At 31.6% G+C, this 19599-nt stretch overlaps 1 protein-coding gene across 1 annotated transcript; it reads right to left on the reverse strand.

Annotated features, from left to right (window-relative positions):
• Positions 1-5359: 5359 nt before the first annotated feature.
• On the reverse strand, positions 5360-13004 carry LOC106760841 (protein DETOXIFICATION 27). The gene is made up of 9 exons (XM_014644272.2): positions 12902-13004; positions 10521-10833; positions 9891-10432; positions 9723-9809; positions 9555-9611; positions 8770-9008; positions 6224-6342; positions 6040-6129; positions 5360-5559 (listed from the first exon to the last, which is right to left on the reverse strand). Exons 2-9 carry the CDS (start codon positions 10827-10829, stop codon positions 5485-5487), a joined length of 1518 nt encoding a protein of 505 aa, XP_014499758.1. The 5' UTR covers positions 10830-10833; positions 12902-13004; the 3' UTR covers positions 5360-5484.
• Positions 13005-19599: the final 6595 nt, after the last annotated feature.

The following is a 19599-nucleotide window of genomic DNA, read 5'->3' on the forward strand; positions in this document are numbered from 1 at the left end:
AAAGATGGGCGCCATGCCCTCTAGATTTTTCAATCTAGATTCAGATGGGCGCCATGCCCTCTAGATTTTTCAATCTAGGCAATAACGGGCGCCATGCCCCCTAGATTTTTAATCTAGCAACAACAAGCCGGACGCCACGCCTCGAAACCCGGACGACCTGCCCTCTGCGGTCAAAAAACGTCACAAGCAAAGATTCAACTTGAGATTCAAGTAACGAGACTATATCACCAACAAAGTTCAAAATAGCGAAGGTCGAAATATACAGAGAATCATCCAAGCAAAGTTCATAAAAGCAAATGCACAGAGAATAGTAGGAACAGAAGCATCACAGTCAGAGCAACTGATGAGAAAATAAAGTCAAACATGGCGAGCAGAGTTCAAAAGATTACAACTTAAGGACGAAAAAACAAAAGGTATATAAAATATCCTAAGTATCTACATTAGCTGCCTCCCCCTCCTCCTCGGCAACCTCTTCTGCCGGCTCTTCATGGGCGACTTCATCATCTACGTCGGCCAGGTCCCCTTCCTCAGTAAAGGTACCGTCGGGAATGTCTTTAATCGGCACCATCTCCCCAAGATAAACATCTTTGTATATATCAAATTCGAAGGCACTGGGCGCCACATTAGCTAAACGTTCCATTTGCCTCAGCGCCTTCTTGAATCCTTTCGTGTGTTCCTGGCGAATGGCCGCGTACATTTCCACCTCGGTACTCTTCCATTCTAATGAGGCCGCCCTTAGAGCATCTCTCTCTTTCCGGACAGCGTCCGCTTCAGCCACGGCCTTCTTGGCCAACTCCAGTTCCTTCGCCAGATTGTCCCGCTCGGTCCTCGTCCGAAGACTCATTTCTCTCAGCTGCTCATGGAGCGAATGACTTTCGGCCAACATCCTGGCCGACTCTTCAGCATTTTTAGCACAGTCAGCATGAGCAGCGCGAGCATCTTCCAACTCCTTCTTCAACCGGCTCAATTCACCTTGAACATCCCCTCGACTGGATGCATAAGCCATTTTGTACGCTGCCGCTCCACAATTCAAAATGTGATGAAGAAGATATTCGGACATTTGCTGCTCGGACATAGCAGCCATCGCCTTTTCCTCAGCGGCATCAAAGTTGAATTCGATCTTGTGCCTTAGATCGAAGCCTGGATCATCCATACCCAAAGGTAAGTGCCGCTCGGGAACAGACTCCTCCTGAACGGCCATCGTCTTTTTACCCTTGGTTGCACCGCTACTAGCCGGTATCTTCCTCTTGCGAGTTAATGGTTGAACAGGAGAAGGAGGAGCGTCATCAATATGAACTATGGTGGCCGGTGTGGAGGATGTCCCGCTTGACCGAGCGGTCTGTGGCCCGACCCCTTGGTCTACCGCCTGAGACTCCCTGAACCAATCGCGACCGGTCCTTCTGGCCATAACTTCTGCAAAATAACACCACCCACACAACGTTACAATTCACAAGATACAGATAAAAGACAGTTGACAAAGAGACCTACCAAACACCCTGGATTTCAGATCATTGTATCTCAAGCAACTAACCAGCTTCCTGGAGGAAAACGGACGAGGTAACTTGACCAACCTGCCTAGATCCCTCCGCTCGACATCGGACATATCCTCTTCCGGCCAAGAGGTTAAGGTAAGAGGCTTCTTAGTCCAGTAAAGGGGAAACTTAGGGTTCCCGTCATCATTATAAAAAAACGGACGACCCATTTCGGTAATGTGCACTTTAAAAAAGTGGTTTTTAAAGTCTTTATATGACTCGGCGAACAAACTAAAGACAGCATTTTTGGCCATAGACGTCAAGGATACCCAACCCTTCTTGGCGTTAGGACGGGTCTTAAAGAAGAATAGGAATATCTTAACGGTCGGTTCGATATCTAAGGCTTGACATAAAACACCGAACGCTTGAATGTAGCCCCAACCGTTCGGATGTAACTGAGAAGGGGCTACGTTCAAGCATCGGAGGACATCCATTTGAAAACTAGTCAGGGGAAGTCTCACATACATATCATACAGAAAGGGCATATACATAAAAAAGCAGTCTTTTCCAATCATGTCTTCCCCATGGAAAACCCTCTCATCGTCTCTACATGCCATTAACTTAAGGGCACGACGATACCCAGTATTCCTTAAAACACAGTTATCCTCTACCCAACGCAGTAGTGTTTCTCGAGACCTAAATCAGCTCACCTGCTCCCCAACTTCCCGGGAAGCCCATAAATACTCTCTCGGAGACGGAGAACAACCCTCTTCAGGGCCATCAACATCCACTTCTCCATGAACAAAAACCCTATCCCCGCTAAGTAAGGAAGTGACATAACCGGTAACCACCGGTTGGGCAACCCGTGGGTCGCCATGACCCTCCTCGACATTACCAGAAGAATCGTAAAGGGCAGGGGAGGAAGACATTGTTACCTGGAAATGGGTGCGCAACGGGAGAAGACACTCGAAGAAGGAGAGGAAAAGCCTGGAGAGAAAAGTGCCAAAGACAGAAATGAAAACGGTTTCGCTTCCCTGCATTATTAAAAGCGTGGAGGTTACGAAACTAGATGCATCGTCTGCGCCGTCAGATGTGTTTCATCTAACGGCCTCTCTTTCGCGACTCTAGCGCTACCCTCAGCGCGGGAAATTTAGACTTCTTAATGAGCTTAAACGACGAGCTCGTCATGTCGTTTCAAAAATAAGCTGACTAATCGCTCGGCTTACACACAGCAAATCCTTCAAATACCGAGCGACGACCACGCTTAAGTCCTTCGGCCAAATCAAGTCCAACGCCTTCCTTTTGCCTCGGACTTGGGGGGGATGATGTACGATGTTATATTTCCAACGATCGGAAATAACTAAAGACCGAACGGTCTTANTGGACAAACAGCCCACACATTCTCATTGGGCTCAAGGCCCAATTCCAGCGTAAATGGCCAGCGTATAAAATAACTAAAGAATATATCATTCAGATATATTCACCGAGTATATCTTACGAAAAGATATGTCAAGTAAGATTACATTTTATTCTGTTTATATTACTGTTAATATTATATCAATCCAAAGCCTATAAATAAAGGCCAGAGGATTCTAAACGAGGTACGTTCTCTGAATACACTTCACTCACACTGCATACAACATATCTCTCAGTTCTCTTCCAACAGAGAATTCCTGATACACGCCTAACTTGAGCGTCGGAGTGCCTTTTCAGGTACCTCCCCCCGTCAAAGCTAGGAGACCACCGGACGGCTGAAGTCAACGTGAAGACGTACGGTCAGAAATTACGAAAAGCGGACGGAAACACAGAAGAAGACGTCCTCAAGGTTAGTACTTCGGTCCCAGTAAATTTATACCGTAACAATTAAGAAAATTATCTTTTTTTAATAATTAAAAAATCTTATTTGATGAATAATTTTTGAATGATTATGGTATTTTTGGATCTTGAAATAGATGGGAGATAGGAGCATAATTGAGAAAAGAAAGTAGAGAGACACTTGTACGCTGCACGGAGTTTACAGATACAATCATCGTTATAATTCGTTATAAAACATTTTATTTTCTTTAATGTTACTTTTATTTTGGAATATTCTATCTACACTTCTTTACATATTTATCATCGAAATAACCTTTATAAAACAAATTAAAAAACTAGCTTATGTCACTTATTTATATCCTAATATATATATTTCGGAAAATACTTTTCCTAACGTGTTTTTTATATCTATAGAAACTAATTGTCACGAATTTATTATATCGAAATTAGTTTTCATAATAAAAAAAGAAATAGGAGACTAATTCTCATAGTTATGAAAATGTATATTACTTATCAGTTTTGATAATGTATTAGAATATATTTATATTACAAAAATTAATTACAATACAAATTCACAAGGTGGGATTTAAGAAACCAAAAATAGTAGCAGAGGTTGTGAAGAGAAAAAAGGGGTGGTGAAAATAGCAGTAGGTATATAACCAATAACTTGTATGATAATATATTTAAATTTGTCCAAGAATACAACTTTTTTTTATTATTTTTCATGAGATTTATGTTTTGAACCATATGCTATAAAATCGATGGATGTATAGGATTTTATTTATTTTTCAAACTCACACTCATAACTAAACCTTTGAAAATGATGAAAAATCTCAAAAATTACTTAGGCTGATAACTTGTATAGTCAACTAATAATCAATATTAGCTATATGAAAAATTAAATTGTCTTGACATCATTTCTTAAAAACGTACGAAAGAGAAAGGAATTAGTCACACATGTGAGACAACAAACTTATTTACGGTTTTTAACTATTGTTTCGGTTGTGAGGTCGTGTTATTCTAAATACTTATACAATTTGCTTTTTAATGTTGTCTGGTTTCACTCTTGAGTTTCCCTTTTTGCTCTTTCGTCTGAAGGTGCACCTATCAAGGTTCTCCGATACTTAAGTCAGTAGATAGTCTATTGGGTAAATTTGGATCGGTAATAAATGTATAATAAATGCGAACCATTTACCTCTTTGATATGTATTTATAGTTTTTGTTGTGGGCCTGGAATTAACAAAACCTTAATCAAGGCTCAATCCCAGCCCAATACCTTTAATTGTCATTTACTTTAATCTTCGCAGAGTGGTTTAATTATGGTCTGTTTGTCTTTATTTGTCTGTTTTTAGTGCTCTTCTCATTGATTACTGGTTATTTTGATCTCCCAAACCATCCAATTTATTGGTAAGGAAAAGATATTACGATCGTTCATATATTAAGAAATCACATCAAACATGAAACATTATAACTATATATCTCATCTTAAAAAATTTCGTGAAATATAAAACGTTGAATGTGCAACAATCATACAAAATCATCCAAAAATAAATAAATAAATCTAAATTCAATAAAATAGTAAATTAAAACTTTGAATATATGATTGAAAAGCAACATAACATATATGATAATATATTTAAATTTTGTCCAACAATACAACATATTTTTATTATTTTCCTTGAGATTTATCTTTTGAACTGTATGTTAAAGTCAACGGTTCTATATGATTTTTTATTTATTTTTCAAGCTCGCGCTCATTAACTAAACCATTAAAAATGATGAAAAATCTAAAAAAATAGTTAGACTGGTAAGATGTATAGTCAACTAATAATGAACATTAATTATATAAAAAAATAAATAAATAAATTGTCTAGACATGATTTCTTAAAAACGTAGGAAAGAAAGAGGAATTAGTCAGACACGTGGGACAACATATTTATTTACAATTTTTAACTGTCATATCTTAAAAATCACATTAAATATATAACATTGTAACTTTATTCTACCTTAAGAAATTAATTGAAATATAAAACATTGAATGCCTCAAAATCATCACAAAAAAAAAAAACTAAACTCATTAAAATAGTAAATTAAAACTTTGAATATAGATTGAAAATCATGATAACCAGTATTGTATTGTATGATAATATATTTAATTTTTTTCCTAGAATGCAACTTATTTAAATAAAATGGAATGCTAATTGGGGATTTGCAGTGCGCCATTGGAATTAGATCTTGACCACTTATTCACACTAAACTGAGCTTTATCAGCCTGCAAAACGCAATCAAAACAAAATATTACAACATCATACAAATAATCTGTATACTATGAAACCTTTAAAGTTTAAATATAATTAAATATAGGGTTATATATGTTTTTGGTCTCTTAACTTTCATTGAAAATTAAAATTAGTCTCTCTTCAAAACTTTGGTCTAGATTAGTCCCCCAACTTTAGAAATGTATGCATTTAGTCCTTTTAACTAAATTTTGTTAGGTTTATTTTATGTTTCAAGCACGTTTCATGATAATATTTAGGTTGTTACACTGTTTGACCCATTTTTGCTTTAATATTAATTGAGAAACACGTTTGAAAGATCAAATAAAGTTATTAAAATTTGGTTAAAAGGACTAAGTTCATACATTTTTAGAGTTAGGAGACTAAATTAGTTAAAAGTTTTGAAAAGGGACTAATTCCAATTTTCAGTGAAAGTTAAAGGACCAAAAACATATTTAACCCTTAAATATATATACCTCTTTTTCCCAATCACATCGTAGGGTTACTATGATGAGTATCAATGTTTGAAGTGCTGTGCCACCGAAGATCATGCCAGTCCATATACCCTGCCATGAACAACATCACATTAAGGCTTACAAACAAGTTAATTAACGAGAGTTTAGATGTTGTAATTAAGTTTAGTAGAATAGTTATACTTACAGCAACACCAGTTTTGAATACCCATCCCATGATAATTCCGAGTGGGAGACCGATGAGATAATAGCTTCCTATATTTATGTATGCTACATATGCTTGCCATCCCGAACCAACAGCCACTCCTATAATATTATATAAGACATGTTATATTTTTTTTAAACATGTCTTATGTTGTATCAAATGAATCTTAAATTTTTTTTATTGAGATTCAATATAAATATTTATGGCTACTATGAGATGTTTGAATCATTGTGCAAGTGCATGTGTTTCAAGATATATTAGAGGTTTTATTGTATATTAATTAGTTTAACTGAGTTAACACAATTGTCATCAATGTTAAGGTTAAGTTCGATTCTTATCGATTTAATATTAATGAATTTAAAGATAATAAATTGTGGACTAAAACGTTTACTAATCATAATTATCAAATGAAGAAAATAATTTATTCAATGAGTATGCATTATAAAAAGATGTTTGCATGCTCTAAACAAGAAGAGGTGCTCATAATCGAATCAATAAAACAATAAAGTAAAACCAACATGAAAAATCAATAAGCAATTTAAATCATTTTTAATTGATTTGGATTTTTTTTTTCTTAAATCTAGTTGGTTTATGATTTAACACTTTGAAACCAATTCAAGTCTAACTAAACCAAAATCAATCTTTTGAATATTATTATATTGCTTATTAGTTCACTCGTATAGGAGTGATGTTTGTGTAAAAGGAAAACTTAATCTTAGATGGTTTAATTGTAAAACGTAGTTAATATTTTATTTGTTTTTAGTTGCATGCATTGTAATATATGTAATATGAAGAAATTGTGATCAAACATTCTCTCTTCACGTAAGATTAAGTTAAGTTGGACTCATATTGATTAAGTTCAATTGTACCTATTAAATTGGACATTGGTCAAGTATGTTTGAGCAATTTAAAGTTTAGATGCATAAGTTTAAATAAGACTCGAGTCAAGCAAGTCCTCGAGCTAGACCCACTAGAAAGGGTCCAAGTTAAGGTTGACAAGATTACATAATGTTGAATTGAGTCAAGTCTATGTTGGGTTAAGTTTTCATGTTAAGCTAAGACGTGACTGACAATTGTTAGATCGAGTCTAATCGGACACATATTAAACCGAGTCAAGTAGAACCCACATTAGATTTAGTCAAGTCAAACTCATGTTGTCGAATCAAGTAGAGTCTTGCCCACATTGAATTGAGTAGAGTTATATACATGTTAGGCTTAATAGATTTGACCCACATTAGGTCGAGTTACATCGGACCCACCTTATGTTGAGTTCAGTTTAACCTACATGAGATTGAGTTGAATCAAGCTTGAGCTAAGTCTAGTTAAGAAGCCTAATTGAATTGGGCTCATCTGGATTCAATCTAAACCAAATTAAGTCAAGCACAATTTAGGAGAAGTTGTGTCAGTTTCAAATTGGACTAAGACGAGTTAAATTCATTTCAAATTAAATCGTGTCATAACTACTTTGAACCAAGTCTAATTGAATCCGAATCAAGTTAAATATAATCGATTTCACATCAAACCTAATTAAGTTGGATCACATTAGATTAAGTCAAGTTAAACAACTTTAAACAAAGTCAAGTTGTTAATTTAAGTTTGGATAAATATTTCGTTGGATCTAAGTTTTCAATTGAAATATAAATAGTAAAAATTAATTTATAATGGACGTAAAGTAATTAAAAATTAATCTATAATTATTTTAAAATGTCATACAATTCTAAAAAGATATTTAAACACTTGAAATTTGATTATGAAGCAAATCCACATTGACACACACATCTTAACCAACAATATGATAAGACTTTGAAATCAAGACTTTTTCATCCTATATATTTAATAAACTAATAATAGAAAACTATTTTAAGAGTACACCATTTAAGAAAAAAAAAAACTTATTTGAATCACTAAAGTAAGAATAGCACGTAAACTAAGAGTGAAATCGACATCCGCGATTGAAAAACCTCAATAATTCTATTTTTTTTTTTTCAAGTGCAGCCTTATCAATAGTAGAATCATTTTTAAAACCATGTTTGCAGGGGTATCTATCAAACTAGAAACAATATATATATATATAGCTTATTAAATAATGACAGGCCCATGTAATTCCGTGAACATATAAAATAGGTTGCCTCTGGCTGCACATACGTTGGATATTAAGATTCCTTTATATATTATTAGGAAAAAGTTGTTATAACAACTACTTTTTTTATAATTTTTTAAATACTACGTAATAATTTATGATTAATTCGTTTCAGATATTTTTTTAAGTATAAATTTAAACAGACTAATAATATAATAATACACGTTTTGTTATAAAAAAATTGTTAAAAATAATTATTAAAATATTAAAATCTATATTATTAAGAAAAACAATGATATTTTGATAATTTTTTTAATAATTTTTTAATAATAGTATCATTGTTTTATTGGTTTATATATTTAAAACATATTAATAAAAAACTGTCACGTTATTATAAAAAGTTGTTTAAAAAATTGTTAAAGATAATTTTTGTATTAAGAAAGCATACCTGATAAAACTGGCTGAACGCTGTTGAGAAGAATTGTTATGGCTAAGAGGAATGACATGTGGTCAACTGCTTGTAGTACCGAAGAGCTGGTAGTGAATATGTAAGCCAAATAGTCATGAAACATCATTATCAGAACGCAGAACACAACCCCAATCACTATTGATTCTGTCACTGACACTTGCGTTGCAAATTTTGCTCCTTTTCCATTCCCTGCACCTAGCTCGTTTGCCACCCTTACTCTGCAATTTTTTACCATTAAGAAATAAAATACTAATATGATCAAATAATTTATAATATTATTTAAATATAATATAATATCCCACAATATGATGGATTCTAAACCATACTTTTATCGAAGATGCAAGGTACAGTTTGAAGAATTGTTATTTTGTTTTCTTGTAGATAACTGAATAAAAAATCAATAACACAAAACAAATTTTTTTCTTGTTCTTTTGTGGGCTGAGTTCCAATCCTATGACTGATCGGACAAGACAAATTACTGTCGTTTTACTTTGTTTCCTTTAAGTCACGTAGAATCTAATGATATTTTCAATGAAAATTATAACATGTAGTGAGAAACTTTCAGCAATATATATTTACCCAAGCAATGTAATTCAAACCTTTTTCCCAGAAAGAGGAAAATGAAGATGACTTTGGTGCAGTGATGGTAATGATGGTGTTTTTAGGTTACAGGGTGAAGATAATATGATTATGATATTCAATCAAGGAAAAACGGTTGTAAAAATAATAACTTTTTGAATGCTATAAATTTAAATGAAAAGTACCCTGTACCGGCGAAAAAAGCCAGGGGAATCATCATCTCCCACCCATTAATGGTCATACTGCAAAGCAAAACACAAAATTGAATATGTTATAGTGAAAATACAGAAATCACAACAGTTCCATGCTTTGTTACAGTTATAAATAGATGAAATGTGAGTAAAAGAAGTTACCATATAGACAAGGCATCAACGGCTATGGTGGCATTCTCCAACTGACCAGTCATAAGAACGAGTATTCTGTAGTACCAATTCTCCAAGCTGGATGATTATATGAATTATTAGTGTTTATTATGAATAGAAGAAAGAAAGTAATGAAGAAGATGATAATGGAATTAATACCATAACATGACCCCAGAAGCAGAAGAGAGTTTGAGGAATTCCCAGAGTCCAGAAAAGGCTTCAACTGAGAAACCTTTCCAAGTTAAAGGGCATCCACCATAGGCAGTGTAAGCATACATGCCAAAAACCAAAACCCACCATGATATGTCCAAGGAAATAGCTGCACCATAAAGTCCAAAATCCCACACATAAACCAAGAGCCAACTAGTTACCGCATTAACCACCAAACCCGCCAGGGATACCCACGCAATAACCGCCGTCTTCAGCTGGCACTGGAGGAACCTCTGCAGAGGAAACTGAAACGCAAAACTGAAGTGAAGAGGAATCAGCCACACCGCCACCACGCCGCTCCACTCCGCCACCTCATCCGGTTGCCCCAGAAACTTCAGAAGCGGCGTCGCGAATATGTAAAACGGCAACAGCACGAAACAGCACAGGAAGAGAACAATCCATGACCTCTGCATGTATATTCCCAACATGTGGTATCTCTTCGCGCCATACGCTTGCCCGCACAGTGTCTCCAACGCACTCGCCATCCCCAGCTGTGTAATTACCAAATCATATAAATATCGATGATATCAAAGGAATGTGATTTTACCAGAAAAAGGGATTTGGTCAGGGAGAGCTTACCAGGAGGCCGAAATTGAAGCCGACGATGACGGTGTTCGCTATAGAAATGGCGGCGAGTTCCACCTCACCCAAGTGACCGGCGAAGGCTTGGGTGATAACGTTCATGTTGTACGAGGCCAGGCGGCTGAAGATGGAGGGCCCCACAATTACCCATAGCTTCTTCGTTTCGACCCAGAGTTTGTTACCGAAACTTTGTTCCTCGTACGGTTGGTCCTGTCGTTGTTCTGCATGAATAGCTGCCTCTTCCGGTTGAAGGAGAGCTTCTGCAAGATTTTTCTCTGTTTCGTCGTCTCCCTTGAAGCTCTCCATGACCCTACGGAGGAACGAAGCAGAATCTAAATATCTTCACTCTTATCTATATATATACCACCTCAATTTTCTTAATATCTACATCTTAATCCCTAAGTATTTATATTTATAACGTAATATCCCAATAAATATTGGTTAAAAAATTATAATTTATTTTAAAGAGTTAAAAAAAAACAATAATAAACAACAGTGAAAAATAAGAAAGTAAGAAAAAAGAAATATAAAATATCACATATGATTTGAAGCTGGACATGAACAAGATGTACAAATAAACACCGACGATCAAAGGTTCACATAACACCGAGCGGTCTGATACAAGAGCTATACCGAACGGTTTTATAAAAATATTAAACAATCGAACGGTTATCTACACATAATAGTAATTAAAAACCTAAACTAAGGACCGGACGGTCCTACACTATCCTCAAGTTACTCAATCTGGAGGACTTCCTCCAATGAGTCTTCAATAACACCTTCTGCTCACATCCATTAGATGATCATTGCAATGAAGAGAATGACCAAACGGCAAAATACCAAACGACAACACAGACATGACAGAAGAATAAGGGTAAACTTATGTAATTTAATTAATCCAAAATCACATACATTTAAACATCACAGTAGTATGATCAAAACAACATTTCAATCATACAATCATCATACAAGTATAGAAAGTAAAAACCGAACGCTTAAACTATGATGACCGACCACTTTAGACTCTGTCCGGATTGTATGAACAATGTAGCTCGACGTTTATAACACCCAGAGTGGTGTAGTAACTAACATTCATACAACAGTTGTCACCTGAGGTTAGTCTTAAAACGACCATCTGGTCTTATGATCGCAGACCTCTTGTCATTCCCACACATGAATTACCCTTCTCTACATGAGAAGGCGTCATCACGGAATATCAGGAACAAAACGACAGCAGAGACAGACCGTGTCCATACTTTACCAATCATGAGACATTCCTCCTTGGAATTCTCTTACATAACCTTAAGACCAAATCCAACCGAATAACACACCCATCGCCTTCAGAACAATTCTTTAATATATATATATATATATATATAAAACGTACTTTAAGGAAATGATCGAACGGTCAAATACTGAGTAGAAAACTGAATATAAAAAGGTACTTTAGGAAGTGACCGAACAATTAAACACTAAAGGGAACCAAATACTATATATAAATGATTTTAAAATAAGAGTTCTCTTCAATAGACGAGTGTCAGTACAAGACCGAGCACTCTTTGGGAAAATCAAGTGTTAGTGTAAGATCGAGCACTTTTTCAGAAAAATAGTATTAATATAAAACTGAGTACTTCAAAGACTAAGTATTAGTATAAGACCGAACACTTAGTTATACGAAATGCTAGTCTATGACCGAACACTTCTAAAACCGACCACTCAACAATAAATTTTATTAATATAAGACCGAGTACTTTAAGTAACCGAACGCCCAATGTAAGACCGAACGTTTAAAATAGATGATTATAGATATATATACTAAAACCGAGAGAGGAGACTTTCTTAACTTATTTTGGAAAGACTAGACTAAGCAAAGTAGTAAGAGGATCAATATAAATTTTTATAAGACCGATTGTTCATCAACTGATTCCTTCCAGAAGAGGATTCAGTCAAGACTGAACATACTGGGAAAAACCGAACGGTCCTAATGACCATCGGTTATAGTTACAGAATTTTATTTAGTTCAGCAGATTTATAACTAAATTTCATACCAGATATCAACGTACTATACACACAAACAACATACCATACTTCAAAATTCATTAATCATATACTCATTAAATCATGCATCAACTCATATGAAACAATCATAATTAAATCTTATAAGCTTCCCTTACCTCTAATTTTAGCTAGACTTCTAAGTCTATGACAACAACTACTTCTATGGCTTTCAAAACCCAAAGTCTGATCGGTGAAAGGCATCCACCATTGCATCAAATACATAAAATGGATTCAGAGAATGAATTAACAAACACATGCAAGTATGAAACGATTCTTGCATGCAAGTAAGGCAAAGAACTTCAAAAGACAGAATTACTTACCGGTTCAAATGGAAATCTGATCGGTGCAAATGAAAGCTTTTGTCACCGGAAAGACTTAATCTGAAAGTGGTTTGATGATCGGAGAAGAGAAAGGGTGAAAAAGCTTAGAGAGAAGTTTAAGAATTTTAGAGAGAAGGAGGAGAAAATGATGTTTCTGGAAACTGAACTGAGGAAGAAGAAGGGTTGTATACAGAAATTAGCACCAATTTTCAAAGTTCAACTTTAAATACCATCTCCACTAAAACGATCGGTCCACTTTCTGTCTACCATCTGTCTTCCACTTTTTAGAAATTCATATTTTCTCTGTTGTCACACGGATCACGATGAACGAGTAATTGTTGAATGATTACTCCCCATTAGCTAAGGAAATTAAAGGGACGAAACCTTCTGTCTCCCACAATAAATGAGTGACAATTAATGGGCGTGACACATAACATGAAAGTGTTTCATACAATTCACTGATTGAAAAATTCTCCATATAATAATAATGAAGTTGTTCGTTTTTATTTATTAGGTTATCTAACTTTATTTATTTTTTTAGGTATGTTTATTTCAGAAAAAATAAATTATATTTGAGATGGTGAGAATAATACATTCGTACACATAATTTTATAATCTTATAGTAATTTGATATTATTTTTTCTTATTTTTATTCGTTTTTTCTTTCTTTTAAATATATATATTTTTTGTAACTACCTAACTGTTAAATAAATATAAATGAATATATGCTTACTTATATTATATTCCTGGTTCTGCCTGCAGTTTCCTAGATCACTTTCTCTTATACCATCCATAGCAAGAAGACGAAAATATTAAAAGTGGGGTTGATTTTTAACTATAAAAAGGCAAAACAAAAGACAAACACTAGAAGAGAAATAGAAATGTGACACGATATCTGATGACAGAAATTACATTAAAATATTATGATAAATTTTTGCGATTATTTGACTTAAAATATAAAAAAATATAAAAATAGAATGATTATAAAAATGTAAAATTTTATATTTTTTTAAAAATAAAAAAATTAAAAATAAAATACTATTAAATAAATATAAAAAATTTAGGTGTATCTACCATTATTTTTTTTTAAAAGTTTAAAAGGTAATATAAAATGTGTGGAAACGGAATTTGACTTTATACTTTTATGAGAAATGGATCAGATGACAATACCTGGTGCAATAATTGATATTTGAATTGGATTGATGTGCAATTGATTTTTGAATTTGATTGATCTCATCCATACATAAAGTTATTTCTTTAAATAATTATATATCGGTGAGTGAGTAATTAAATTTTCATGACCACCAATTATTATATAGTTATATTTAAGAGTTGAAATCAATAACAATTTAATTTTTTTTCTCTAATTTTTTACTAGTTCTTTGAGAATAAAATCCTGATGAGAGTTCAACAATTATAACTATACCCTTGATATTAGTTATAATTATTATTGAATAAATCTCTCCTTAACATGATAATATAATTCATATATTTAATTCATATACCATGAAAATCGAAAAATTGTAAACCTCCATTCAATATTTTATATAAGACCACTAATATTTTATATAAATTCCATATTTTATATAAAAATATTTTCATTAGTCAAATTTTCTATTATATCTAATTTTTATATTACTTTTATGATATTATTCATTTAAATTTAAAGTAAATAGAAATTAACCTTCCTTAAAATTTATCGAAATCAATAAAAATAGGATTCATGTTGTTTAAAATTTCAATAGTGGAGGAGCCATATAAGACCGTACTTAGTTTTCAAACTTTTGGTAGGTAGAAGGCTGGTTGTGCTATGGAATAAGCACCACTACTAATATAAAAGATAGATTTTACCAAAATAAATTTAAAAAAAAAGTATTTTTTTAAAAGAAAAAAGTAAAAAAGTAAAAGAATAAAGTCTTATTTATAAAGTTAATTATATGCAAAACTTGCTTACCACATCCTTTCTTTTTGGAAGTGTCATGGACACAGATTCTGTCAGAGTTCTCTCTCATGGACCTTCCACATTAATAATAAATAATAATAACGTAACACATATTTACATCATTTAATATACATTATAAAAGAGTTAAAAACAATTATATTTTTGAAAATATAAGAAATTATATGTCTTAAGAAATATTTTTTCTTATCACATTTTTGAACTAAGATGTTATGTCAGAATAAAAAAATAAGGATACTTAAATAACATTTGAATATTATCTACGTGTAAATCTGTAATTGATACAAAATCATTTTACAATTAATAATAATAATAATTATAAATATCACGTAAACTAATTATAGAATATGTAAATGATATTCAAATATTATAAAAAAAATATTCTCTAAATATCATTATCCAATAAAAGAAGTATGGTGGTGAACAATTTTGCCCAGTCAAGAGTAACAGGTTAATCCTTCCAACAACTATCATTTTCTTATTTTGAGTTAAGATTATAATACGTTAACAACTAAAAATTAAATAATTTTTTAATAAAATTATATGTTAAAAGCTTATTGACCTATTTTAAATATTTTTTAGAAAAATATTTCAAATGTACTGACAGAGTTGTTAAAAACCTTTTTCCTTTGAGTTAATGATTCTTTGGGATTCAAATAACAAAGGAATATTGCATCTAAAATGGGAGGGTTTCTGTGCTTACATTAATCAATTTTAAATTTAACCTTTTCAGTAATTGATTTATTAAATTATTGGACTGGAGAGCAAGATATTGTTCTTTTAGTTTCATAAGATATGTATTAAAACAGGACATTAAGACCATGATTGAAAAATAATAATTGAATTATAGTAATTCCAGAACTCTAGCCCAATTCCTTTTTACAAAAATTAATTATAATTTGTAGCTATTCATTAGATCTAATTACGTGCTTATATATAAATATATTATAAACTTAATTACATAGTTTTTTTTCTGTGATTTTTATTTTTAATTTGGTTATTACAGATTTTACAATAGTAATGATAATTACATAACGACTAATCCAATTATGACGTTTGCTACAAATTGGATCATTGCTTCTACAAGTTCATGTTTCACCCTTAGTATAATTTATTTTCCTAACATTTATATTTTTTGCAATTTAAATTTTCAATTACTCAAATCTCCATCTTCACCACTCATGTTCTTCCTCACCATCACTAGTCATTACATCACATTTCCATTCACTTCATTCCATCTCCATCTAAAAATACAAAAATACTTATTGGAAGGACGTGCATGCACTTTTAATTGACATTCAAACAAAAAACATAGTTAAGTGAATTAAACATATTTATGAAATTGATCCACAATATAAACGGATTGCACATCAACTTTTTGTTACTTGTAGAATCCTAAATTGAAGAACTTTAAAACACCCTACTTTATATAGAAAAACAGGTGTTTCTTAGTCCTATTTACAAAGAATGCATTCAAAAATATCAAACCAAAATCTTCTATAGGATAGTACAATAAGAATTCATTTATATAACCCCTTTTTAACTCAAAATTAATTACACAACACTATAATTGAATATGAAAAATTGGTTATGATTTGAATATAATATCACTTTGCATGTATACTTATTAAATCATTATAATTTTTTTACATAAATTTGTTATTGTTATCTTATCCTTAATTGTTCTTTAGTCATATATTAACAAAGAAAGAATAACATAAACTTATTTTTTTAGCCTACTTTTATCTTATTTAATTTCACAAGTTAAATAGTGTTCGTGTGTGGTTGAAAGTGTTATTTTTTATCTTAACGTTTGTCAAATATTGATGTCATAGTGGAAGACGTTAATTAACGTTAGAAGAAAAAAAGAGCGTCGATTAACATTCGAAGCAGACATTAATTGACTTCGAAAAACGATAAATTTCAACCTCAAATAAATCAAATGACGTCCAAACATACACTTCTAAACGTCCTTTCTTTGTTTTGTTTTTACAGTTTTATCAAACCGAAAAAGCAGAAAACCAACAAATATAGCCTAGTTTTGGCATTTCATATATCCAAAACTCATTTTTAAATTTGTATGAACTAATCAAAATATAAACTAAAGTAATCACAAGTAAAAACCTAAAAAATCATGGTAATGTGGTTAACACAGAATTGTATGCATCATCACCTATAAAATGAAGAAAGAGTTGTCATTCTGGTAATCCTTACTTTGTATGTTAGTAGTTGTGTTAGAGTAATAGTAGTAGTAAATGGTGTTATAGTGAGTAGTGTACAGTGACTTTTTACTTTTGACTTTTAGTTTTGATAACTATAATTATTACTTTGGTTGAATTTTTTTAGCACTCCTAGGAACCCTATTTCAGGAAAAAAAATATCAAGAGCCCTTATTTTGGTTAGTTTGAAGTTTAAAAATTATTTGGAAAGTTATTTGTTGCATATGTTTAAATGGTCATAACATTTGCTCCAGTTGACAGATTTGACATTATTATATATCGATTTGTAGTAAAAAATTTACAAGGTCATGGCAGCCGATTGTTCCTTCTAGACTATTTTTTTTTTAAAGGTCATTTTGTATTTTTCATCAATTTATTTTTTTCCTTCTTTTTTCAAACATTGCAAAAAATATTTCACATACTAAAACTTTAAATTTTGATCTAAAATTTTTTATGGGGGCTTCTCATGACTTTTTGGTGCTTTGAAAAAAAAAATCAGGTCATTTGGAGTTTTTTTAATATACTCACACTTTTACCCTAAGTTTGGATGTATATGGTGTATGAACAACAAACAAGTTCAATAATACAAACATCAACAATACCATAAAGTTCAACCAATTCGTACTCGATAAAAAATGGAAACGAAAACGAAACTAACATTCTTGAAGGTGGGTTCATCGCTGGAGTAAATGTTATCGCCAGTGAGGGAGAAAGGAAAATGCATGTATGCTCCAAAGAGTACATGTGCACGAAACTAATCGATCAAAACAAAAGAAAATCATACCTAAAGTAGTTAATCAATGTGCGTTTCGTAAAATGAAAGAAAAATTACATGTAATTCTCGCTGAAAGCTTCATCTAAGAAAGGTTTGAGCAAAGAAGAAAGTTTCATGCAAAGATAAAGTGAATAAATTTTCACCATCTCACCTAAATTCTTAAAGAATTCACTAACATATAATGTCTGAAAATTGATATTCCAATGTCTTATAGCTCTTTGACGTTTAAAACTAAGGCATTCGATATCATAGGTGGATACATTTTCACCTTCACGCCAAACATTTTCACGAAATTTACTCAATTATGACGTTGAAAGTTGAGAATTTCGACGTCTAATGAGTATATGGTTTTGGAAAAGTATAAATTCTAACACCTAAGTTGAACATCTGTATACAAAAATATTTTTAATGTTAGTTTTTTCATATTCTGAACGTGAGACGTTAAAATCTTATTTTACATTAGAAAGACAATTCTCCATTTTCAATAAAAAAAAATATGAAAACAAAAATTATCAACTTTATCCAAAATTTTATAGCTAAATACACTTGGAAGTCATTTCTAAACTTTGAATCACTACAAGAAAAAATACTATATGACTAACAAAATTTTACTAACTAAAAAAATATATAGAAAAAATAGAATTTATTTACAAATTTTACCAACAAAAAATACAATTAGAATTTACCAACTAATTTTATCGATGAATTTTAGAATTTTAATTATTTATAAATATTTTTACTGGTAATTATTCTGTTAATAAAATGCATTAGTAATGCATAATTTTTATTACTAATATATATTTTTATCAATAATAACGTCAGAGTTCTTGCTTTAGTTTTAATCATGTGATGATAAAATTCGTCTTTAATAATTTTTTTTTTTAAATCCACTAGTAAATCTATAAGCAATAGAATTTTTGAAAATCATAATTATTTTCGTTGATAATTATATATTCTTTTAAAATCTATAAATAATAAAAGTCAAATTTTTCACCAAATCTAACAAAGTCTGTGTTATCATTTATATGGCGATAGATGAGAAGGAAAGAAATTGTAAAACAATGATATTGGAGACAACAACCATAAAAGAGGAGGAAAAGGAAAAAGAAAAGTGAAAGGTGATTAACACAACAATGGTGACAGTGATGACATCTAATAGCAATGAAGGAAGAGGATGACAACAACAATTAAAGATGAGAAGAATAAAAAAAAAGTGGAAAAAGACAGAATAAAAAAAAAGAAGACAAGAAGAGAAAAAGAAAAAACAAATCATGATTTATACGGACAAATATTGTCAAAAGAAGAACATTTTGTTAATAATTACACAGATATTTACTAAAAATTTTAGACCGACAAAATTTTGTTTATCAATAATTACGAACAGATTTTCTAATTTATCAGTAAAATTAATAAACAAGCATTTTACTCTACTAAAGAATTTTTTGTGTTTACAACATATTTTGTCCACTGATATAACCAATTTTTTTTTTATATAATAAACTATTTTCTTAATAGAAAATTAATTAAAAAAGAAAAGCATTAAGACAAACTTCTCTAAAATTTAAAATTAATTTTCATAATAGTGAAAACTTGGTCGTATGAAAATAAATTTTTTAACCTCAATAATAATTACATCGCACTATTTTTTATAAATAATGTTAATTATTTATAAATAAGATTTTATTAATAGGAAAATGATATTTTAACACTAATTTTTTTCACATCATTTTGACACTGTGTCAAA

Source organism: Vigna radiata, chromosome 5 (assembly GCF_000741045.1).
Source record: "Vigna radiata var. radiata cultivar VC1973A chromosome 5, Vradiata_ver6, whole genome shotgun sequence".
In the NCBI taxonomy this organism is placed as follows: domain Eukaryota; kingdom Viridiplantae; phylum Streptophyta; class Magnoliopsida; order Fabales; family Fabaceae; genus Vigna; species Vigna radiata.

Bases quoted from the DNA above. Each gene is read 5' to 3' on its own strand.
- LOC106760841 (XM_014644272.2), bottom strand. From the start codon at position 10,829: ATGGAGAGCTTCAAGGGAGACGACGAAACAGAGAAAAATCTTGCAGAA. The intron at 9,009-9,554 runs GTACTTTTCATT...AAAAAATTGCAG, and splicing joins GCTTTTTTCGCCGGTACAGG to AGTAAGGGTGGCAAACGAGC. The intron at 6,130-6,223 runs GTAAGTATAACT...TGTTCATGGCAG, and splicing joins TATTCAAAACTGGTGTTGCT to GGTATATGGACTGGCATGAT.